This window comes from Ranitomeya variabilis, chromosome 1 (assembly GCF_051348905.1).
Source record: "Ranitomeya variabilis isolate aRanVar5 chromosome 1, aRanVar5.hap1, whole genome shotgun sequence".
In the NCBI taxonomy this organism is placed as follows: Eukaryota; Metazoa; Chordata; class Amphibia; order Anura; family Dendrobatidae; genus Ranitomeya; species Ranitomeya variabilis.
Genome location: NC_135232.1, coordinates 143,918,067 through 143,943,303, shown reverse-complemented (window position 1 = coordinate 143,943,303; position 25,237 = coordinate 143,918,067). Strand labels below are relative to the sequence as shown.

At 42.9% G+C, this 25,237-nt stretch overlaps 1 protein-coding gene across 6 annotated transcripts in view; it reads right to left on the bottom strand.

Moving 5' to 3' along the window:
* Positions 1-25,237, bottom strand: part of CAST (calpastatin) — a 256,580-nt gene that overhangs the window by 101,422 nt on the left and 129,921 nt on the right. For all 6 annotated transcript variants that reach the window (XM_077289487.1, XM_077289500.1, XM_077289509.1 and 3 more), the window contains one exon: positions 2,330-2,395. In XM_077289487.1, coding sequence (XP_077145602.1) covers positions 2,330-2,395 — 66 coding nt within the window. The remainder of the gene's footprint in view (positions 1-2,329; positions 2,396-25,237) is intronic.

Here is a 25,237-nt window from a genome sequence, read left to right as displayed (position 1 = left end):
TTTATACATGAAATTACCATTGCAGTACTTAATTATTGTAGAAAATAGGGCTCTGAGCCTCTCACCTCGAAAACATTGCACTGACTGTAAAATAGAAACGCATGCAGTAACAATTGTGCAACACGATTAAATACCTAGTGACATACAAACAATTGTGCCATAGTGTGTGCATGTACAGTGGATGAAATAAGTATTGAACACGTCACCAATTTTTTTAAAATATATTTCTAAAGGTGCTATTGACTTGAAATTCTAAACCAGATGGCAGTGACTACCCATCCAATCAACACAGGCGAAGAAATCAAACCACAGATGTCCATAAATTAACTTATGTGTAATAATGAAAAAAGACACAGGGAAAAAGTATTGAACACCATGAAGAGAGGTCATGACATGAAAAAACCATGGAAGGTCATGACACCAGCTGTAATCTATCATACAACTCATCTAAAACCTGCACTGTATATACAATTTCTTCCATGTCCACTGTATACATACTGTTCCTCTCATTCCCAAAGGTATTTCACACACATCATGCAGCTTCTCAAATACTGACATTGTTATATACAGGCAATGCACACAGCGCTCCTCTCCTCATACCTGTACAACACATACAGCCCTTCATATAAATTAAACGCCCTTAGGCTATGTGCACATGTTGCGGTTTTTGCTGCGGATCCGCAGCGGATTTGACGCTGCGGATCCGCAGCAGTTTTCCATGCGGTGTACAGTACAATGTTAACCAATGGAAAACAAAAACCGCAGTGCACACGCTGCGGAAAATTCCGCGCGGATTCGCTGCGGAAAAAAAGAAGTAGCATTTCAACCTGCACCAATAGGAAAGTGCAGTTGGAAACCCGCAGAGGAATCCGCAGAAGAAACCGCGTGAAAATCCGCAGTGAAAACCGCAGTGGTTTTGCACTGCGGATTTTCAAAATCCGCTGCGGAAAAATCCGCAGCAAAATCCGCAACGTGTGCACATACCCTTATAGCGCTCTCCACACCAATAGTTCCTCTGCATTGTACATACAGTTCTGTACCTCCCATGCCCGCACAGGATATTCATACCATCACCGTACAACAGTACAGTTTTCCTGAAGAATTCTGACAATTTAGCCAAATGTTATTTCGTTAATAGGTCCCTATCATTTAGAAATCCTGCATGGAAAAACAAAATCTCAGAAAAGCCGCACATCCTCACTGCAGACGGCCTTTCATCTGATCGATGTAAGCACTCTTGAGAGTAACTCACTTGATATCGCTATATGACAGGCCGTTTCCTTTTCAGAACGTGCACATCTATTGTTTGTAGCAAAACCACAGGCATTGTTATTCCATTATAAGCCGCAACATCCATCCACTGCATCCTAAACTCATCTCAGTTGTGTATGTACAGGAATCATTACTGAAATCTGCATCTGAGATTACTTATTCCATCTGATAGCCAAGGTGTTAAGTGGAACTTTACTTTTAGTGAACTTTCAGCACAAATATATAGAAATGCCTAACACCTCATACACAATAGTAAGGACTGCAGATACAGGCTGATACATTACTGCTTACCCTCAAATCTGCAGAGCAAACAGCGGGAATCTCAGATTCCAAAGCCTTATGGCAGAGGGACCCATAGAAAACAAGCAGAAATTGCAGAATTCCCTGATAAATGCTTTAATGGGTATCCATCAATAAGATCAACCCTCCCAAGCCGTCCATATGGGCATGTAGATCATAAAAGCTGAATAAACTGATACCTTGATATTTGCGATCTGATGTCGTATTCCAGAGAAATGCACATGTAATATGTAAATGAGCTGCTAAGTTCTACGGGCCAGATCTTTATGAGAACCTGCCTCCAGAGCATATTATATTAATGAAAGGGGGAGTTATCAGTGGGAGACATGTAACGACTGACAGTCTGCTCTACATGTCTCACACTGGTAAGTTCCCCTTTCTTTAAAATAATAAGCTCTGGAGGCAGATTCTCAGGAAGATCTATGTCTGGCCCATAGATCTTAACAGCTCAAATCTAATAAAAACCCACATGTATTTCTCTGGAATAAGACATCCGATTGCAGATATCAAGGTATCACTTTAATCAGCTTCCTATGACCTACATGCCCAAACAGATCGTTTAGGAGGGCTGATCCTACTAACAGATGCCCTTTAATTCATATTTTGGGTTCAATAAACCTATTGATAATGCAGATATTGCCATAAAACATGGACAAGAGAAAAAAAAAAAGAAGGAAAAAATATGAAAAAAAGAAAGGATCTCCAAAGATAAACCAAATATTTTATTGAATTTGCCACAAGACAAGTGTGTACTTACCTCTGCTGTTTCATTGCTCTTCTTATCTGCAGGCTTGGATGTCCCATCTGTCTTCTTACCACATTGCTGAAATAAAACACAATTCCACTGTTATCTACTATTCCAGGGTCACACCTGAAAGCAAAACACAGCTTTACGGCAATATTCCAGCTTCACGCTCTTCTGCTCCTCTGGAGCCCTGCTGTGTGTGGCAGATATATACTGGATACAATGTATGATAAAATATTGTAACCACAAATAACAACACAAAAGCTGTTTTACATGGTATACATCAGGGATGCATTGTTTTTCTTTTCTGAAGCAAGGGCCACATAGTCATAATAAACCAGTCCCAAGTACTGCAATAAAAATTAAAAATGTATTAATATGTGATACATTTATCAATAGAGTATGCCATAAATGTCTGATGGGTAGACGTACTGCTTCCAGAATCTTCCACTGCCCCTGACCCAACAGTTCTAGTCTATAATCTTTCCTACGTATAAGAAATGTCATTCTTTACAGAGATGTGGTATGACAACTACCGTATATAAGTCTAGTACTGAAGCAGTGATAACATTTGGGCTCTAACCAACCTCCTTTCATGTAGAAATTAGTCTAAGTATGGCACAGTTCCCAAGGATTTCATCAAAAGGAAATTGAAAAGCCAAAAATAACAACCAAACTAGATAAAAATGTGAATGTCAGAACATGGGAGTTTTTCGAGCTGGTAATACACTTGAGATAAAAGTCAACTGAACTGGCAGGATGGGCCGACAATATCACAGGTATTGGCGTCTCCTGCTGATGCTTAGGAGACGTTTTGCATACCAGGCCTAATGAAAGGATTGCTGGAGTAAAATCTCCTAATTTATTAGAAGATGGACGTCAAAAACTGACATGCATCTCTGCCAGAAATGTTACTCCAATGTATAAAGATATAAAAGACAGCGCCTCACACGTTGGTGAAATAGAACACAATCTATTCTGCCTTCTGTGGCCACAGAAGGAAGAATAAATTGTGATCTATTTCACCAACGTGTGAGGCGCTGTCTTTTATATCTTTATACATTGGACTACATACCAAGAAGGACTCCTTGGCTGAGACGTGAATGTTGACCCTGATTTTCCCATGAGGTGCTGTGTTCTACTGATTATGCTATAGAAATGTTAATCCAGTCTGGGACTGGAGTACAGTTTCTAAAAATGTATGTCACAAAGTTGCATAAATTCAGATTAGATTGACAAGAGGGCTTACCCATGCTCTGTCTCCCTCCAGCACTGTCCACAGCTGGCCAAAACTGGTGAAAAAACGCCAAAAGTTGAAAAATTTTAGATTTGTGGCATAAACGTCTGATGAAAATGCCCACAGAGATCTGACTTTCCCATGCTGATCCTTTGTTTCCAAGACACGTTGATGTAAGCGGCAGCAGATTATTAAACTCTTCCCGTCCAAACAAGTACGGATGCTGAGTGCAACGCAGGAAAAATGTCAAAATCGGATGTGCATAGCTTGCTGCAGGCTCTATTCACATTGGTGTCATAGCTTTCATTACCTAGATGGAACAATTATGGTTTCTTGTTTTCTACGCCGACAAAGGGCTCATTCAGACATCTATTATTCTTATATGTGTAGTCACGGGTAGACTATGTACCCATTATAGGCTATCGGGCTGATCACGTCATGTATTGTTTGCAGACCAAGAGGTCCATAAAAAAACACACTGGATGAAAATTAGCCATAAAAACCTATGGGTCCATGAAAATCACGGACAGCACAGAAATGCCATCAGTGTGCAAACCGGGTGCTGTCTGCGACTGACATTGTAATGAACAGAAGATTGACAGTTTCAGTTTTTCTTTCTTTATGGAAAATCAATGGTGAAACTATGATGGTAGAAACTGACACACTGATCAAACATGATGAAACTCAGGTCCAAAAACTAATGACATTAAGAAGTATTTGAGTACGTGAAAAATCAATGTCTGAATGAGGCCTAATATGTGTCATGGCTGTTTTCTTTAACAGATCTCATAGTAGAGCAAGCTGTAATAATCTGTGTGTCATAGAGCAACAGAAACCTGATGACTAAGAAGGGTGGCTTGGCATCTTGCCGAATCTGTCTGTTGCCTGAGGCATAGGCCCAACATATTTACAGGTCTTCATTAACTCTACAGACGACACGAGTGTCCTTTTGGCCTCCCCTGGGTCAGTACTTGTTAGAATTCATTTTTTTCTCCAGTGAGGAACAATACAATGCTGTGCTATTCCATAAAGTGCTACCAATTACATTATTGTCCGCCATTTGTCCACCATTTTTAAACTATGTGGTCAACTTTTTTCCCCTTTTTATGATGGGAGCCTTTGGTCCATATCCTGCATTATTTTCCTGATATTGTAACGTTTCCCTGGTGCATAAAATTCAGCCTCAATCTCTTCTTTTAAAATACATGAGCACAGCCTTAGGAACGCAGCTTCAATTCACTAGGGATGAATTCTTCCAACGTTACTTATTCAACCCTACATTCCCCGGAAACGTATTATAGAAAAGATATCTAAATGGGAAATGGAGCAGTTGCTTGCAAATTATTAACATCAAAAGTACTTCAAAACCCAGTTTGCGGCTCAACAATCGAAAAATTGCAAAAATATTGACAACCATGACTTGATATTCCCCCGAAAAAAGACAAAATATGAAGCAAACACAGTGCACAAAGCATAAGACATTAGGGATGTGGGAGGTGAGATTATGCCGGTCTGTTTTCAGGTCAGACTCACTTATTTTGATCTACCCATGCATGTGAACCAATAAGCACAGGGTATGGTGAGAAATAATTAAACACTATAGGTCTTGTGGGCCTTCAGGCTTAGTTAGAAGTGAAGAAAGCACTTAGCTCCTTATATTATTATACATGGATGCGTTCACATAAACCAGTTATGTCTGGCCACTGCTTTTTTGCCTTAAAGTGAAAGAACTAATGGAAGTTGTGATTGTTGTGCAACTGATCTCTAAGCAAATAATTATGCAAGGTTTCTCCGACTCCGGGACAACCCAACTGCTGCTATCATATACAAAACTGACTTTACAGAAAACCTATTTGTTACCTTCGCTCTATTGGTTTTGGACTTCACCGTTTTAAACATTAGTGTAAGTTGGCCAAACCAGATGATTTAGGTGGGTCCAGCTGACCATGTTATGTGTATGGGGCCTCCCAACTTTCCCCTTGTTGTCAAATGATGATAAAAATTGTGCTGACAGGTTTTCTTTAAGTGTAAAGTAGAGACATGGCAGTAACAGTGCTGAAATACAAATTAAATTGATACCATTGGTGAAGAAATCCGCTTTGTTGTTCTTCTTTAATCACCATTTGAAGTTTTCTGCTAATTATCTTTCGGTGCACAGGGGCCGGAATATGCAATGAGTCTTTTCCTCCCTGTCTGTGGTTCCCCGGCCCCTCCACTTGTCTTTGGTCTTGCTTTTTCAGTGATCTGCCGCCTATTTTTAAAATCTCCTCCTCAAACAAAGGAGATAACAGGGGAGTGGGCCGGGAAATCACAAACGGAGTGAAGTTCCCCGAATACAGTCCAGCCCTTGAGCATTGAAATCTAATTAGCAGAAAACTTCACATGGTGAGTAACGAAGAACAACAAAGCGGATTTCGTCACCAAAGGCATTAAACGGTATTACAGCTCCACTACAGCCATGTCTTTATTGTACATTACAAAATTGTGCTGAACAGTTCTCTTTAAGGAATAAAAAGATAATTTTGTTGGGTCACAACTTGTAGGTCGGCACCACCTCTCAATGTGAAAGGCTTGAGTTGCATTTTTTTTTAAATAAATGTATAAATACTAATGCTGGCAGCATGTATTCCCATCATAGGTATGAAGGCATTAAGTTCAAATAGGACATTTTGATTGTTTGTTCCTTACCTACTTTTTTGTCTAAAAATGACAAAAGTATTCTAGGACTAATACCTTCATTGGCTAACTAGATAAATGTACCTGTAGATACTCGTGTATAAGTCGACCCGAGTATAAGCCTAGGCACCTAATTTTGCCTCGGAAAACTGAGAAAACGTATTGACTCGAGTATAAGCCGAGTATGCATTGTCCCCTCATCCCCATCCTTGTATGCATGGCTCCTTATCCCCATCCTTGCACGCATGGCTCCTTATCCCCATCCTTGCACGCATGGCTCCTTATTCCCGTCCTTGCACGCATGGCTCCTTATTCCCATCCTTGTATGCATGGCTCCTTATTCCCATCCTTGTATACATGGCTCCTTATTCCCATCCTTGTCTGCATGGCTCCTTATTCCCGTCCTTGTGTACATGGCTCCTTATTCCCATCCTTGTATACATGGCTCCTTATAGATGCCAGTTCAATATAAATTTTTTTGGCGATTGAGGGTGATCAATGAGTGGAACAGGCTGCCACAAGAGGTGGCGAGTTCTCCTTCAATGGAAGTCTTCAGAGGCTGGACAGACATCTGTCTGAGATGGTTTAGTGAATCGTGCATTGAGCAGGGGGTTGAACACGATGACCCTGGAGGTCCCTTCCAACTCTAAGGGTATGTGTTCACGGGCCGGATTACATCCGAATTAGCTGTGGATTTTATGAAATCCCGTCTCCACTATGCATGCGAACACGCACCCGGCGGGCCTGCGTTTACAGACATGTGGTGCGTCTTTTTAGATCGCAGCATGTCTGTTTACCTTGTGGCGACGCTCCATCTCCGCAAGGTAAGTAACAGGGCCCTATGTATAGGGTACGGCGATTCTGGATGTGTGCAATGAACACATCCGAAATTACAGCGCATACAGAAAGGGGCGGCGGTTTGGGCGGAGCTGGTTTTCCACTCCGTCCAAAGCGCCGACAATCCGGACCGTGAACATGCACCCTAACACTCTATGATTCTATGAAATGTCCCTGAACATAAAACTACAACGACTTTCAATATCTCACCATCTACAGTACATAATATCATCAAAAGTTTCAGGGATTCTGGAGAAATCCATGTACACACAGGTCAATATTGCATGCCAGTGATCTACAGACTCTCAGGCAGTGCTGCATTAAAAATAGGCACGATTTTTGGTTGTGCAAATCACTGCATGAGATTACGGATACTTCCAGAAATCATTGTCTGAACACAGACTGTTGTGCAATCCACAAATACAAGTTAAACCTCTTTTAGTAAAGAAAAAGCCACATATCAGCAAACTCCAGAAACGCGACTATTGCACGACTGCCTATGGCATAGGCAGCTCACACATCCTAAATCTTAAAAGCCTGCTCAATGATGAGCATTATATAGACGTCACCGCTGTGCTCTGCTTTCACTTTACGGCCGGCACTCAGTCAGTGCGGGAAGCAGACGGCAAGGGACCTGACGGACACCGGAATGTGAGTATGTACGTTTTTTTACATTTACGATGGTAACCAGGGTAAACATCGGGTTACTAAGCGCGGCCCTGCGCTTAGTAACCCGATGTTTACCCTGGTTACCCGGGGCCTTCGGCATCGTTGGTCGCTGGAGAGCAGTCTGTGTGACAGCTCCCCAGCGACCACACAACGACTTACCAACGATCACGGCCAGGTCATATCGCTGGTCGTGATCGTTGGTAAATCGTTTTGTGTAACGGTACCCTTAAATGAAAAAAAAAAAGTTGGAAACAGTCTGTTTATGCTGCAAGATTATTGTGAAATGAGTGTTCCTAGGAAGGCTTGATCACGATAATCTTTTAGTGTAAATGCACCTTAACTTTTTGTTGCAGCAAAGTCCTGATACCCCTCTGGAGGCCTTTATCCCAGGCTTCATCACAGTGGGGAGGATAATAACTAGTGACGAGCGAGTGTACTCGTTGCTCGGGTGACCTCCGAGTATTTGTTATTTGTGCTTGGAGATTTAGTTTTCATCGTGGCAGCTGAATGATTTACAGCTATTAGAAAGCTTGATTACATGTGGGGATTCTCTAGCAACCAGGCAACCCCCACAAGTACTCAGCCTGGCTAGTAGCTGTAAATCATTCAGCTGCCGTGATGAAAACTAAATCTCCAAGCACAAATAACAAATACTCGGAGGTCACCCGAGCAACGAGTACACTCGCTCATCACTAGTAATAAACCAACATTTACTTAGTACTACTGGATCAGATTTGAGTATTGCGTCATCATTTCCAATCTTCACAAACATAAAACCTATCATTTTGAAAGATCTGTTAATTAAAAAAAATGTGACTCTAAAATTAGACTTATTTATTAAAACGAGGTTGATAATTATTGTGCTTCATAATTTTATAATTATATTTAATGGCTTTCAAACCTGCTTATCTCCATGACGCTCACTTTGCATAATGCGTACAACAGTATTAATTCTCATTTCTACAAAATAATTACATAAAGCATCCAATTGGTGAGTAAGACAATTTTCTACAAGGAACTGATTGAATTTCTGCCATCAGCTTAAGGCTAGGGCTATACTGAAACTTTGTGTGGCACTATTGAATGATTTAAACCTTAAAAGGGAATCTATCACTAGGTTCTTTCTACCTCATCTCAGAGCAGCATAATGTAGGAAAAGAGACTCCCGACTCCAATGATGTATCACTTAGTTTACTGGGTGCAGCAATTGTGCTACAATCAGTTTATAGATGCAGCAAAGCTGAGAAAGCTGCCCATGTCCACACCACAGCTTTCTGTGTACATTGTCTATGGACAGTAAGCTGCTTAGCAGAAGGGGTGTGGTCAGACCAGTGCTCACGTGCACTGTGGTCAGAGCAGTGATAATCTACTGGTGATCACAGATTCATTGCATTGAAACAGCACAATGCTTAAAGGGAACCTGTCAGCAGGATTGTGCACAGTAACCTACAGACAATGTCAGGTCGGTGCCGTTATACCGATTAATATGATACCTTGGTTGATGAAATCCGTCTTGTGGTTGTTGTTTAATCTTTATTTTCAGTTTTGAGTTAATGATATACTCGTGATCCGATGTGGCCTGTGGGTTGGGGGGTCTTTATGTGGTCCTCTGATTATATATTCATAATGCTGACTGCTGACAGGTCACTGCTCCCTCAGTGACTTGCCCCCTAGTTTACATAATGAATATATGTACTGTAGTGCAGCAGTAGCACCCTGAGCAGTGTTGAGGCAGTGACCCAACAAAGTTCAAAGCAAAATGTCTCTTTAATGTTCAACTCAAAAAACACAGCACACAATAGCCTCTGGATCGCAGCCGGGCACATATCCTCTGGATTACAATCACTAAACACGCCAGTCCACCTCTGACATGTTGCTGTGGGCACCGCCGTGTTAGGCCATGTGCACACGTGAAGTATTTTTCGCGTTTTTTTCGCGTTTTTTCGCTATAAAAACGTGATAAAAACGCGAAAAAAACGCTTACATATGCCTCCCATTATTTTAAGTGTATTCCGCATTTTTTGTGCAAATGTAGCCTTTTTTTCTGCGAAAAAATCGCATTGCGGAAAAAAAAGCAACATGTTCATTAAAATGCGGAATTGCAGGGGATTCCGCACACCTAGGAGTCCATTGATCTGCTTACTTCCCGCACGGGGCTGTGCACACCATGCGGGAAGTAAGCAGATTATGTGCGGTTGGTACCCAGGGTGGAGGAGAGGAGACTCTCCTCCACGCACTGGGCACCATATAAGTGGTCAAAAAATAAGAATTAAAATAAAAAATAGCGATATACTCACCCTCGATGTCTTCCCGCCTCCACTGCATGCTGTCGCTTCGGTTCCTGTAGCTGATGTGCGGCGAAGGACCTAGCCGATGACGTCACTGTCCTGTGATTGGTCGTGAGCGGTCATGTGACCGCTCACGTGACCGTGACGTCACGGAAGGTCCTGTGCGCACAGACCAGCTATAGGAAGACGAACGGACGCCGCTGATGAGATGTCTGGGTGAGTATAAGCATTTTTTTATTTTTTTTATTATTTTTAAACATTCTATCTTTTACTATAGATGCTGCATAGGCAGCATCTATAGTAAAAAGTTGGTCACACTTGTCAAACAGTATGTTTGACAAGTGTGACCAACTTGTCAGTGAGTTTTCCAAGCGATGCTACAGATCGCTTGGAAAACTTTAGCATTCTGCAAGCTAATTACGCTTGCAGAATGCTAAAAAAACGCGAAAAAAACGGAAAAAAAACGCAAAAAAAAAAATGCGGATTTCTTGCAGAAAATTTCCGGTTTTCTTCAGGAAATTTCTGCAAGAAATCCGCAACGTGTGCACATACCCTTAATGTCTCTTTACCCCGCATCCCATTGCACAGTGCACAATATCCTCCGACTGCAGCCGGGAACCATATCCTTCAGTTTACAGTCACTAAACATGCCAGTCCACCTCCTGAGACCATTTGCCGTGGGCGACTGCACCGCTGTGTACGCTGTGTGGTGCCAGGCCTTTCAGCTGCCTTGGCTATTTGGCTCTGCTGGCCTCTGTTGCCTCACACAGGTGGAGCACTGTAGAGGCTTCTGCTCTTTACTCCTCCAAACACCAGACTAACACTAACCCTGAACCTGACACACCCAAACCCAATACTATAGGAATATAACTTGAATCTGTGGCCTTCAACCACATAAAAAACCCAGCCCGGAATGAAACAGACTGCTTTTGATGGTGTCATTAATTTGGCTATCAATTATATTCTGTGTTTAACCCCTTCACCCCAGAGCATTTTCCGTTTTTTCGTTTTCGTTTTTCGCTCCCCTCCTTCCCAGAGCCATAACTTTTTTATTTTTCCGTCAATATGGCCATGTGAGGGCTTATTTTTTGCGGGACGAGATGTACTTTTGAATGATACCAATGGTTTTACCATGCCGTGTAACAGAAAATGGGAAAAAAATTCCAAGTGTGATGAAATTGCAAAAAAAGTGCAATTTCACACTGGTTTTTTGTTTGGCTTTTTTGCTAGGTTCACCAAATGCTAAAACTAACCTGCCATTATGAGTCTCCAGGTCATTACGAGTTCATAGACACCTCACATGTCTAGGTTATTTTTTATCTACGTGGTGAAAAAAAATTCCAAAGTTTGCTAAAAAAAAAAAAAAAAAAAATTGCGCGATTTTCCGATACCCGTAGCGTCTCCAATTTTCATGATCTGGGGTCGGGTGAGGGCTTATTTTTTGCGTGCCAAGCGGGAATTTTTAATGATACTATTTTGGTGTTGATACATTCTTTTGATCGCCCGTTATTGCATTTTAATGCAATGTCGCGGCGACCAAAAAAAAACGTAATTTTGGCGTTTTGATTTTTTTTATCGCTACGCCATTTAGCGGTCAGGTTAATCCTTTGTTTTTATTGATAGATCGGGCGATTCTGAACGCGGCGATACCAAATATGTGTATGTTTAATTTTTTTTTTATTGTTTTATTTTGATTGGGGCGACAGGGGGGTGATTTGAACTTTTATATATTTTTTATTTTTTTATATTTTTAAACACTTTTTTTTTTAATTTTGGCATGCTTCAATAGCCTCCATAGGAGGCTAGAAGCATGCACTACACGATCGGCTCTGCTACATAGAGGTGAAGCACAGATCACCTCTATGTAGTAGAAATGGTGGTGTACTTTGAACGCCGACCACAGGGTGGCGCTCAAAGCAATCGGCCATCAACAACCATAGAGGTCTCAAGGAGACCTCTGGTTGTTATGGCAATGCACCGCTGACCCCCGATCATGCGACGGGGTCAGCGGTGCGAGCACTTCCGGCCGTGCGGCCAGGAGCGCTAGTTAAATGCCGCTGACAGAGCTTGACGGCGGCATTTAACTAGTTAATGGGCGCGGGCGGATCGCGATTCCGCTCGCGCTCATTGCGCGTACATGTCAGCTGTACAAAACAGCTGACATGTCGCGGCTTTAAGGTGGGCTCACCGCCGGAGCCCACCTTAAAGCAGGGGATCTGCCAGCTGACGTACTATTCCGTCAGCTGGCAGAAAGGGGTTAAAGAGATCAGTAGATGAGCAGTCCCTTACATTTGAGGTATATGGTTGTTGATTTATTATTGTAAAAATATTTACATTTTAAAATTATGTAATAATAAAAAATGATTTTATTGGAGTAAAAAAGTTTATTTGTGCTTTTTCTGTTTCACTGCTATTGGTTAGCATTAAGTGATACAGACGGATTTACATTATATTGGGCAGCACATAGTATTATTTGATCACTAGGTTCATAAACTATACTCACTTTAGTCTGCATTGCAACCACAGCTACGCCTGTGACTGCAATACACTCTCATGGCCTCAATACGCCTCCTGGGGGGAACATACCAGACACTGCCTCACAGTACATACTTAAAAAACAACAAAACCTTCTGCAGGCAGAGCTCGGAAGGGAAGGAGCGTCATTTGGAATGCAGACTTAGATGGATTGGTCTGCAGGCGTCGCATTGCGTTTGCAGAGCCCCTAATGTACCTAAACAGTAGAAACCCCCCACAAGTGACCCCATATTGGAAACTAGACCCCCCCAAGGAACTTATCTAGATGTGTTCTGAGAACTTTGAACCCCCAAGTGTTTCACTACAGTTTATAATGCAGAGCCGTGAAAATAAAAAAATCTTTTTTTTCCACAAAAATTATTTTTTAGCCCCCAGTTTTGTATTTTTCCAAGGGTAACAGATGAAATTAGACCCCAAAAGTTGTTGTCCAATTTGTCCTGAGTACGCTGATACCCCATATGTTGGGGTAAACCCCTGTTTGGGCGCACGGGAGAGCTCGGAAGGGAAGGAAAACTGTTTTACTTTTTCAACGCAGAATTGGCTGGAATTGAGATCGGACGCCATGTCGCGTTTGGAGAGCCCCTGATGTGCCTAAACTGTGGAAACCCCCCAATTATAACTGAAACCCTAATCCAAACACATCCCTAACCCTAATCCCAACGGTAACCCTAACCACACCCCTAACCCTAATCCCAACCCTATTCCCAATCGAAAATGTAATCCAAACCCAAACCCTAACCCTAACTTTAGCCCCAACCCTAACCCTAACTTTAGCCCCAACCCTAACTGTAGCCTTAACCCTAGCCCCAACCCTAACCCTAGCCCTAACCCTTGCCCTAACCCTAGCCCTAACCCTAGCCCTAATGGGAAAATGGAAATAAATACATTTTTTAATTTTTCGCTAACTAAGGGGGTAATGAAGGGGGGTTTGATTTACTTTTAGGGTTTTTTAGCGGATTTTTATGATTGGCAGCCGTCACACACTGAAAGACGCTTTTTTATTGCAAAAAATATTTTTTGCATTACCACATTTTGAGAGCTTTAATTTTTCCATATTTTGGTCCACAGAGTCATGTGAGGTCTTGTTTTTTGCAGGACGAGTTGACGTTTTTATTGGTAACATTTTCGGTAACGTGACATTTTTTGATCGCTTTTTATTCTGATTTTTGTGAGGCAGAATGACCAAAAAACAGCTATTCATGAATTTCTTTTGGGGGAGGCGTTTATACCGTTCCGCGTTTGGTAAAATGGATAAAGCAGTTTTATTCTTCGGGTCAGTACGATTACAGCGATACCTCATTTATATCATTTTTTATGTTTTGGCGCTTTTATACGATAAAAACTATTTTATAGAAAAAATAATTATTTTTGCATCGCTTTATTCTGAGGACTATAACTTTTTTATTTTTTCTTTGATGACTCTGTATGGCGGCTCGTTTTTTGCGGGACAAGATGACGTTTTCAGCGGTACCATGGTTATTTATATCCCTCTTTTTGATCGCGTGTTATTCCACTTTTTGTTTGGCGGCACGATAATAAAGCGTTGTTTTTTTGCCTCGTTTTTTTTTACGGTGTTCACTGAAGGGGTTAACTAGTGGAACAGTTTTACAGGTTGGGTCGCTACGGACGCGGCAATACTAAATATGTGTACTTTTATTGTTTTTTTTATTTAGATAAAGAAATGTATTTATAGGAACAATATTTTTTTTTTTTTGCATTTTTTTGGGGGAATTTTTTTTAATTTTTTTTACACTTATGAATATTTTTTTTTTTACACTATAACATTGCCCCGGGGGGGTGGGGGGGGGGGGCATCATGTTATAGTGTAAGATCGCCGATCTGACACTTTGCTGTTCACTGTGTCAGATCGGCGATCTGACGTGCACAGCTCCTCCAGGCTTCCCGGCGCCTGCTCTGAGCAGGCGCTGTGAAGCCACCTCCCTGCAGGACCCGGATGCCATGGCCATTTTGGATCTGGGCCTGCTGCAGGGAGGAGGAGGTAAGAGACGCTCGGAGCAATGAGATCACATTGCGTTGCTCCGGGGGTCTCAGGGAAGCCCGCAGGGAGCCCCCTCCCTGCGCGATGCTTCCCTATACCGCCGGATCACTGCGATCATATTTGATCGCAGTGTGCCGGGGGTTAATGTGCCGGGGGCGGTCCGTCAGCTGACACCCGGCCGCGATCGGCTGCGCTCCCCCCCGTGAGCGCGGCCGATCGCTATGACGTACTATCCCGTCGAGGGTCAGATAGGCCCAGGTCACCTCGACGGGATAGTACGTCTAAGGTCAGAGAGGGGTTAAAGTATATACAGATATTCATTATGTAAACTAGCGGGCAGGTCAGTGAGGGATGAGTGTCCTGTCAGCAGTCTGCATTATGAATAGCTAATCAGAGCACCACATGAAGACCCCCACAGGCCGCCCCGGTGCACGAGCATATCATTAACTCAAAACTGAAAATAAAGATTAAACAACAACCACAAGATGGATTTCATCAACTAAGGTATCATTGTAATCAGTATAATGGCGCCAACCTGACACTTTCTTGTAGGTTACTGTGCACAGTCCTGCCGACAGGTTCCCTTTAACTGCAGCAACAAGGGGTTTAAACATCTAGGGACAGAGTTAATTTTTGCAGGACCAAAGTTGTGTACAACAGTTCTTGCCAATAATTTCATGGGCACCGTGGCAGTACCCAGAAGATCACAGCAACATACAGTATATATTTGTAACGGAGCGTCATTAATCGCTCTCCTAAGGAGGATATACCGTATATACATGGCATTGAATTATATGCAATCTATTGGTGTGTGTGGACACTTAATAATTATGAATATATCAGTAGTACTACATGGTCGCTGCGTAGCCTAGGGCCTACAAATTAAAAGCAATTAGGTTGTGAGTGTTCTTTTGATACTAACTGCATTGAAGACCATGTTTCTAAGTTGCAGTTTGCTTCAGGGAATGATTACAGTCTTTATTCTTTTAGTTATTTTTTATTTTATTTTAAAAAGCTTTCTGATTTGTGTTTATAATTTGAATTCTTCGGTGCCAGATTCCCACGCCGTTTTGTTGGCTCAGTAATCCAATAACAAGCTTGCAGGTTTAAAAAGTTATTAGAAAATCAAAGCTGTTGGGAGCTCAGGCCATAATCAGGGAATGAATTTTTACTTTTCTTTGCTGTCCTCAGAGGTGTGACTCTAAGGCCGGCCACACACTCAGCGTATGTAAATACGGTCCGTTTTTTATGGCCGTAATACGCAGAAAAGTCCCCAAAATAGTGATCCGTATGTCATCGTAGGCAGGGTGTGTCAGCGTATTTTGCGCATGGCATCCTCCGTATGTAATCCGTATGGCATCCGTACTGCGAGATTTTCTCGCAGGCTTGCAAAACCGACATCTAATGGATTTATGTGCTCAAATGTTCGTTAAAACATATATACAGTATGTATATATATGTCATTGAGACACATATATATATTCTGTATTTATATTTAATTCAGCGTGATATATGTGAAAAGCCGGTAATTCAATTGCCAGCTTTTCATTTCTCCTTCACAAACCCGACAGGATATGAGACATGGTTTACATACAGTAAACCATCTCATATCCCTTTTTTTTGCATAATCCACACTACTAATGTTAGTAGTGTGTATGTGCAAAATTTGGGCACTGTAGCTTGTAAAATAAAGGGTTAAATCACGGAAAAAAATTGGCGTGGGCTCCCGCGCAATTTTCTCCGCCAGAGCGGTAAAGCCAGTGACTGAGGGCAGATATTAATAGCCTAGAGAGGGTCCATGGTTATTGGCCCCCCCTGGCTACAAACATCTGCCCCCAGCCACCCCAGAAAAGGCACATCTGTAAGATGCGCCTATTCTGGCACTTGGCCACTCTCTTCCCACTCCCGTGTAGCGGTGGGATATGGAGTAATGAAGGGTTATTGTCACCTTGCTATTGTAAGGTGACATTAAGCCAGATTAATAATGGAGAGGCGTCAATTATTAATCCAATAGTACGAAATGGTTAATAAAACACACACACACATGATTACAAAGTATTTAAATGAAATAAAGACACAGGGTGTTGTAATATTTTATTAGACTCTTAATCCACCTGAAGACCCTCGTTCTGTAACAAAGTTAAAAAAACAAACAACAATATTCCATACCTTCCGTTGTTATGTCCCACGATGTAAATCCATCTGAAGGGGTTAAATCATTTTACAGCCAGGAGCTGTGCTAATGCACTCACTCGTGCCTGTAAAACCCCGGGTACCGAAAGGAAAGCTGGGTGACCTGTAGTTACCTTGAGTTGCGGTGAGGCGCCCTCTGCTGGATGTCCTCATATGAACTCGAGCGTGGGAACTTTTCCGTCACATTTAGCGACGCTGCAGCGATCTAGACAACGATGCCGATCGCTGCAGCGTCGCTGTGTGGTCGCTGGAGAGCTGTCACACAGACAGCTCTCCAGCGACCAACGATGCCGAAGTCCCCGGGTAACCAGGGTAAACATCGGGTTACTAAGCGCAGGGCCGCGCTTAGTAACCCGATGTTTACCCTGGTTACCAGTGTAAATGTTAAAAAAAAAACAAACACTACATACTTACATTCCGGAGTGTGTCGGGTTCCCTGCACTGTAAGCGCCGGCCGTAAAGCAGAGCGGTGACGTCACCGCTGTGCCCTGCTTTACGGCCAGCCGGCGCTGAGACAGTGCAGGGAAGCAGAACGCCGGGGGACGCGACAGACATCGGAATGTAAGTATGTAGTGTTTGGGTTTTTTTACATTTACACTGGTAACCAGGGTAAATATCGGGTTACTAAGCGCGGCCCTGCGCTTAGTAATCCGATGTTTACCCTGGTTACCAGTGAAGACATCGCTGAATCCGCGTCACACACGCCGACTCAGCGATGTCAGCGGGTGATCCAGCGACGAAATAAGGTGCTGGCCTTCTAGCTCCGACCAACGATGTCACAGCAGGATCCTGATCGCTGCTGCGTGTCAAACACAACGATATCGCTATCCAGGACGCTGCAACGTCACGGATCGCTAGCGATATCGTTGTTAAGTTGTTCAGTCTGAAGGTACCTTTATGCAAAAGACTGTGCTCCTTGCAAAAATTTCTACATTTCTGTTTTTTTTCAGTCAAGATGGGGTGCAGAGTGTACATGAATGAGAAAGAAATGACCTTTTTTGAATTTATCAAATGGCTGCAATAAAGCAAAGAGGTCTGAATACTTTCCGTACCCACTGTACATTTTTTAAATGCTAAGTATAGTTTCTCCAAAGTTTAAGGTACCAATTTAAGAATGTAGCTTCGGTATTATATATTCCACATGGCTATAAGCCCCAATATATTTCATACAAATTAAATAATAAACCTGAAAAATAAATAAGAAACAAATCAATATTGATGGTTTCTACACAAATGCTTACGTTGATACGTCAACTAAAACGCCACTAATTTTTTATGTGAATCTGGAGACCAATGAGAGTTGGTCACCTGGGTGTAGAAGAAATGGAAACATAGCAAAGATATTGAATTGTTTGCAACAAAATTGCAACAAATTCTCATCAAAATCTTCTTGAGTTTCATATAAAGTTTGCTGCAGAAGTTGGTGCAGAAGTCGGGATTAACCCCTTCACCCCCAAGGGTGGTTTGCACGTTAATGACCGGGCCAATTTTTACAATTCTGACCACTGTCCCTTTATGAGGTTATAACTCTGGAACGCTTCAACGGATCTTGGCGATTCTGACATTGTTTTCTCGTGACATATTGTACTTCATGATAGTGGTAAAATTTCTTTGATATTACCTGCGTTTATTTGCAAAAAAAATGGAAATTTGGCGAAAATTTTGAAAATTTTGCAATTTTCCAACTTTGAATTTTTATGCCCTTAAATCAGAGATATGTCACACAAAATACTTAATAAGTAACATTTCCCACATGTCTACTTTACATCAGCACAATTTTGGAACCAAAATTTTTTTTTGTTAGGGAGTTATAAGGGTTAAAAGTTGACCAGCAATTTCTCATTTTTACAACACCATTTTTCTTTAGGGACCACATCTCATTTGAAGTCATTTTGAGGGGTCTATATGATAGAAAATACCCATGTGTGACACCATTCTAAAAACTGCACCCCTCAAGGTGCTCAAAACCATATTCAAGAAGTTTATTAACCCTTCTGGTGCTTCACAGGAATTTTTGGAATGTTTAAATAAAAATGAACATTTAACTTTTTTTCACAAAAAATTTACTTCAGCTCCAATTTGTTTTATTTTACCAAGGGTAACAGGAGAAAATGGACCCCAAAAGTTGTTGTACAATTTGTCCTGAGTACGCCGATACCCCATATGTGGGGGTAAACCACTGTTTGGGTGCATGACAGAGCTCGGAAGCGAAGGAGCGCCATTTGACTTTTCAATGCAAAATTGACTGGAATTGAGATGGGACGCCATGTTGCGTTTGGGGAGCCCCTGATGTGCCTAAACATTGAAACCCCCCACAAGTGACACCATTTTGGAAAGTAGACCCCCTAAGGAACTTATCTAGAGGTGTGGTGAGCACTTTGACCCACCAAGTACTTCACAGAAGTTTATAATGCAGAACCGTAAAAATAAAAAATCATATTTTTTCACAAAAATTATTTTTCGCCCCCAATTTTTTATTTTCCCAAGGGTAAGAGAAGAAATTGGACACCAAAAGGTGTTGTACAATTTGTCCTGAGTACGCTGATACCCCATATGTGGCGATAAACCACTGTTTGGGCGCATGGGAGAGCTCGGAAGGGAAGTAGCACCGTTTGACTTTTCAATGCAAAATTGACAGGAATTGAGATGGGACGCCATGTTGCGTTTGGAGAGCCACTGATGTGCCTAAACATTGAAACCCCCCACAAGTGACACCATTTTGGAAAGTAGACCCCCTAAGGAACTTATCTAGATGTGTTTTGAGCGCTTTGACCCACCAAGGGCTTCACAGAAGTTAATAATGCAGAGCCGTAAAAATAAAACAAAAATTTTTTCCCACAAAAAATATTTTTTTAGCCCCCAGTTTTGTATTTTCTCGAGGGTAGCAGGAGAAATTGGATGCCAAAATCTGTTGTCCAAGTTGTCCTGAGTGCGATGATATACCATATGTGGGGAGAACCACTGTTTGGGCGCATGGGAGGGCTCGGAAAGGAAGGAGCGCCATTTGGAATGCAGACTTAGATGGAATGGTCTGCAGGCGTCACATTGTGTTTGCAGAGCCCCTAATGTACCTAAACAGTAGAAATCCCCCCACAAGTGACACCATGTTGGAAAGTGGACCCCCTAAGGAACTTATCTAGATGTGTGGTGAGCGCTTTGACCCACCAAGGGCTTCACAGAAGTTTATAATGCAGAGCCATAAAAATAAAACAAAAATTTTTTCCCACAAAAATTATTTTTTAGCCCCCAGTTTTGTATTTTCCCGAGGGTAACAGGAGAAATTGGACCCCAAAAGTTGTTGTCCAATTTGTCCTGAGTGCGCTGATACCCCATATGTGGGGGGAAACCACCGTTTGGACGCATGGAAGGGCTCGGAAGTGAAGGAGCGCCATTTGGAATGCAGACTTAGATGGAATGGTCTGCAGGCGTCACATTGCGTTTGCAGAGCCCCTAATGTACCTAAACAGTAGAAACCCCCCACAAGTGACACCATGTTGGAAAGTAGACCCCCTAAGGAACTTATCTAGATGTGTTGTAAGAACTTTGAACCCCCAAGTGTTTCACTACAGTTTATAACGCAGAGCCGTGAAAATAAAAAATCCTTTTTTTTCCCACAAAAATTATTTTTTAGCCCCCAGTTTTGTATTTTCCCAGGGGTAACAGGAGAAATTGGACCCCAATGTTTGTTGTCCTATTTGTCCTGAGTACGCTGATACCCCATATGTTGGGGTAAACCCCTGTTTGGGCACACGGGAGAGCTTGGAAGGGAAGGAGCACTGTTTTACTTTTTCAACGCAGAATTGGCTGGAATTGAGATCGGACGCCATGTCGCGTTTGGAGAGCCCCTGATGTGCCGAAACAGTGGAAACCCCCCAATTATAACTGAAACCCTAATCCAAACACACCCCTAACCCTAATCCCAACAGTAACCCTAACCACACCTCTAACCCTGACACACCCCTAACCCTAATCCCAACCCTATTCCCAACCGTAAATGTAATCTAAACCCTAACCGTAACTTTAGCCCCAACCCTAACCCTAACTTTAGCCCCAACCCTAACTGTAGCCTTAACCCTAGCCCCAACCCTAGCCCTAACCCTAGCCCTAATGGGAAAATGGAAATAAATACATTTTTTTTATTTTTCCCTAACTAAGGGGGTGATGAAGGGGGGTTTGATTTACTTTTATAGCGAGTTTTTTAGCGGATTTTTATGATTGTCAGCTGTCACACACTGAAAGACGCTTTTTATTGCAAAAAATATTTTTTGCGTTACCACATTTTGAGAGCTATAAATTTTCCATATTTTGGTCCACAGAGTCATGTGAGGTCTTGTTTTTTGCGGGACGAGTTGACGTTTTTATTGGTAACATTTTTGGGCACGTCACATTTTTTGATCGCTTTTTATTCCGATTTTTGTGAGGCAGAATGACCAAAAACCAGCTATTCATGAATTTCTTTTGGGGGAGGCGTTTATACCGTTCCGCGTTTGGTAAAATTGATAAAGCAGTTTTATTCTTCGGGTCAGTACGATTACAGCGATATCTCATTTATATTATTTTTTTATGTTTTGGCGCTTTTATACGATAAAAACTATTTTATGGAAAAAATAATTATTTTTGCATCGCTTTATTCTCAGGACTATAACTTTTTTATTTTTTTGCTGATCATGCTGTATGGTGGCTCGTTATTTGCGGGACAAGATGACGCTTTCAGCGGTACCATGGTTATTTATATCTGTCTTTTTGATCGCGTGTTATTCCACTTTTTGTTCGGCGGTATGATAATAAAGCGTTGTTTTTTGCCTCGTTTTTTTTTTTTTTTTTCTTACGGTGTTTACTGAAGGGGTTAACTAGTGGGCCAGTTTTATAGGTCGGGTCGTTACGGACGCGGCGATACTAAATATGTGTACTTTTATTGTTTGTTTTTATTTAGGTAAAGAAATGTATTTATGGGAATAATATTTATTTTTTTTTTCATTATTTTGGAATATTTTTTTTTATTTTTTTTTACACATTTGGAAAAAATTTTTTTTACTTTTTTACTTTGCCCCAGGGGGGGACAATACAGATCGGTGATCTGCCAGTTTGCATAGCACTCTGACAGATCACCGATCTGAGAGAAGTGCAGGCTGCTTCACAGTGCCTGCTCTGAGCAGGCTTCTGTGAAGCCACCTCCCTCCCTGCAGGACCCGGATCCGCGGCCATCTTGGATCCGGGTCTGGAGCAGGCAGGGAGGGAGGTAAGACCCTCGCAGCAACGCGATCACATCGCGTTGCTGCGGGGGGCTCAGGGAAGCCCGCAGGGAGCCCTCTCCCTGCGCGATGCTTCCCTGCACCGCCGGCACATCGCGATCATGTTTGATCGCGGTGTGCCGGGGGTTAATGTGCCGGGGGCGGTCCGTGACCGCTCCTGGCACATAGTGCCGGATGTCAGCTGCGATAGTCAGCTGACACCCGGCCGCGATCGGCCGCGCTCCCCCCGTGAGCGCGGCCGATCGGCTATGACGTACTATCCCGTCGAGGGTCAGATAGGCCCAGGTCACCTCGACGGGATAGTACGTCTAAGGTCACAGAGGGGTTAATAGTTTTGTCTCTATTTTTGCTACGTAGAATAGTGCAGTCTATCGAGGATTTTCCTAAGGCTACTTTCACACATCAGGTTTGCGCCGACAGGCTGAATCCGGCTAATTTTCAAAAAACCGGATCCTTCGAATGTTGCCGCCGGATCCGTTTTTTTCCCATAGACTTGTATTAGCGCCGGATGACCTTGCGTTTCGTTCGGTTTTTGCTGGATCCGGCAAATCTGCCATTTCCGGAAAAAACGTCCATAGCAACGTTTTTTGTCTCCGGTGAAAAAGCCAGAAGCGCCGTAGCCGGCGCTTCCGGCTGTTTACTAGCATGGAAGTCAATGGAAGCCGGAAGGTGTCGGATCCGGCGCTTCCGGCTGTTTGCTAGAATGGAAGCCTGTGGGATTTTTGTACCCCATTTGATAGCAGCATACTGTAGGGGCAGAGATCCTGATTCCAGTGATGGGCTACTTGCAGTTGTTTTGATAAGATTGCCTTCTCTGCTGCAGATCCAGGAGTTCTCTAAATGCTAAGCTCTGTATAACCCAGCCCATACCACTGATTGGCAGCTTTTGTGTACACTGTGCATAGGCAGAAAGCTGCCAATCAGTGATGGGGCAAGGTTATACATAGCTTATGAATATGCGTGACTACATGGCAGCAGGAATACTCGGCCTCTGGTGATAATATCTTGCTGATAAAATGGGGATTTTTTCAAAATGACAGCACGCAAATCTGGTGACAGATTCCCTTTACGTAAATGCATTTGTCACCATTGTGTTACGTGGGCCATATGGTCTTACGTTAAAGCATTTTATGACCTACATGTATGTGATTTTAAAGGGGAAATTTTAAACTATCCTATAAAGACAATCCATGTATAAATACTGATAGGTAAGGGGTCTAAGAATCGGATTATGGATCGCCCGGTACTGCCATGGCTGGTCTATACAGTAACTGATGGCATTTATTGACATGTAATGTAACATGGTCTCCACAATAATCACTAATCATCAGGAGTTAGAGACGCTCCACCTTAGACAATCCGCTGCTTTACATCTCACAAGTATATAGAAATCATTCAGGCAATGATTCACAGGGTTGAATTCTAAAACCAGGACAAAGGCATCACATAACTAAGTAAAAACATAACAAGGAAGCAGGCAGATCAATGGTGGCCATATTCTTATCAGAGCAGCAGAGACCACACTTGTATCAGCAGATCTTATCAATACGGTCACTTCTACTTTCACACATCTGTATATGAACATTTCCAGAGACTCCCTGCACCAGAGATATATGAGATAAAGCGGTGACCATGAGGGCAGGCAGTTTTCAGGAATGTCAAAATAATGAATGGTTGATATCAGCAAACAATAGCTCACAGTCAACTGTAGAACTGCAGAAAATGCTGCGGTTACTGACAAAGAGCCCTATTCACACTAGAGATCGGCGGGGTCGGCTCATGCACCTCAAAAGTAAGAGAAGTAAGAAGTTTGGTAAAGGGGGAACGTTCTTCAGTTACATGCCGCGTATATAAGGCTACTTTCACACTAGCGTCGTTTGGCCTCCGTCGCAATGCGTAGTTTTGGAGAAAAAAAGCATCCTGCAAAAGTGCTTGCAGGATGCGTTTTTTCTGCATTGACTTGCATTAGCGACGTATTGCGACAGATTGCCACACGTCGCACCCGTCATGCGACAGATGCGTCGTGTTTTGGCAGACCGTCGGCACAAAAAAACACAACATGTAACTCCGCCCCCGCCTCCCCGGACCTTACAATGGGGCAGCGGATGCGTTGAAAAACTGCATCCGCTGCCCCCGTTGTGTGGCGCTTTCAACGCTAGCGTCGCTGCGTCAGCACGTTGCATTGCAACTTGCAGTGCACGACGCTAGTGTGAAAGTAGCCTAAATGGGCATGAACAGATAAAAGCTGACAGGCACTCACTGCCAGGGTGAGGGTAGCAGTGGGCATTTCCACTTCTAAACTGAAACCGAAAGCACAAAATAGTAAACCAGGGAAACACCTGTAAATCCCTGACCATACCACAAAGCTGCCAGCGACCTCTGCCAAGCCGATGCCAGCCACCAGCTCATATTGACACTGGGATTACAGCAGCATATAATGGAACACACAGAGGATCAGCCGCCTGGAAAGTCATAACCTGTGATAGACGGGAGCCCCCCGAGACCTGGGAGGAATCCAGATAATGAAAAGAGCCGGCATGTGGTGCTGCCCTCCATACAGCATGGCCCCCATACAGCACCTCCTTCTTATCGCATGCCCCCCTACAGCATTCCCTCTATACAGCACACCCCTATACAGCACCTCCTTCTTACAACATGCCCCCCTAAAGCATGCCCTCCATACAGCACCTCAATTTTACAGCATGCCCTCCATACAGCGCCTCCTTCTTATAGCATTCCCTCCATACAACATGCCCCCCCTACAGTATGCCATCCATACAGCAAGCCCCCCTACAGTATGCCCTCCATACAGCATCTCCTTCTTACAGCATACCCCCCATACAGTATGCCCTCCATACAGCACCTCCTTTTTACAGCATGCCCTCCATACAGCATGCCCCCACTGCATATCCTCCATACAACATACGCCCCCTACAGTATGCTCTCCATACAGCATGCCCTCCATACAGCATCTCCTTCTTACAGCATACCCCCCATACAGTATGCCCTCCATACAGCACCTCCTTTTTACAGCATGCCCTCCATACAGCATGCCCCCACTGCATATCCTCCATACAACATACGCCCCCTACAGTATGCTCTCCATACAGCATACCCTCCATACATCATGCCTCCCATAAAGTACCTCTTTCTTACAGCATGCCCCCATACAGCATGCCCTCCATACAGCATACCCCCATACAGCATATCCCCCTACATTATGATCTCCATATA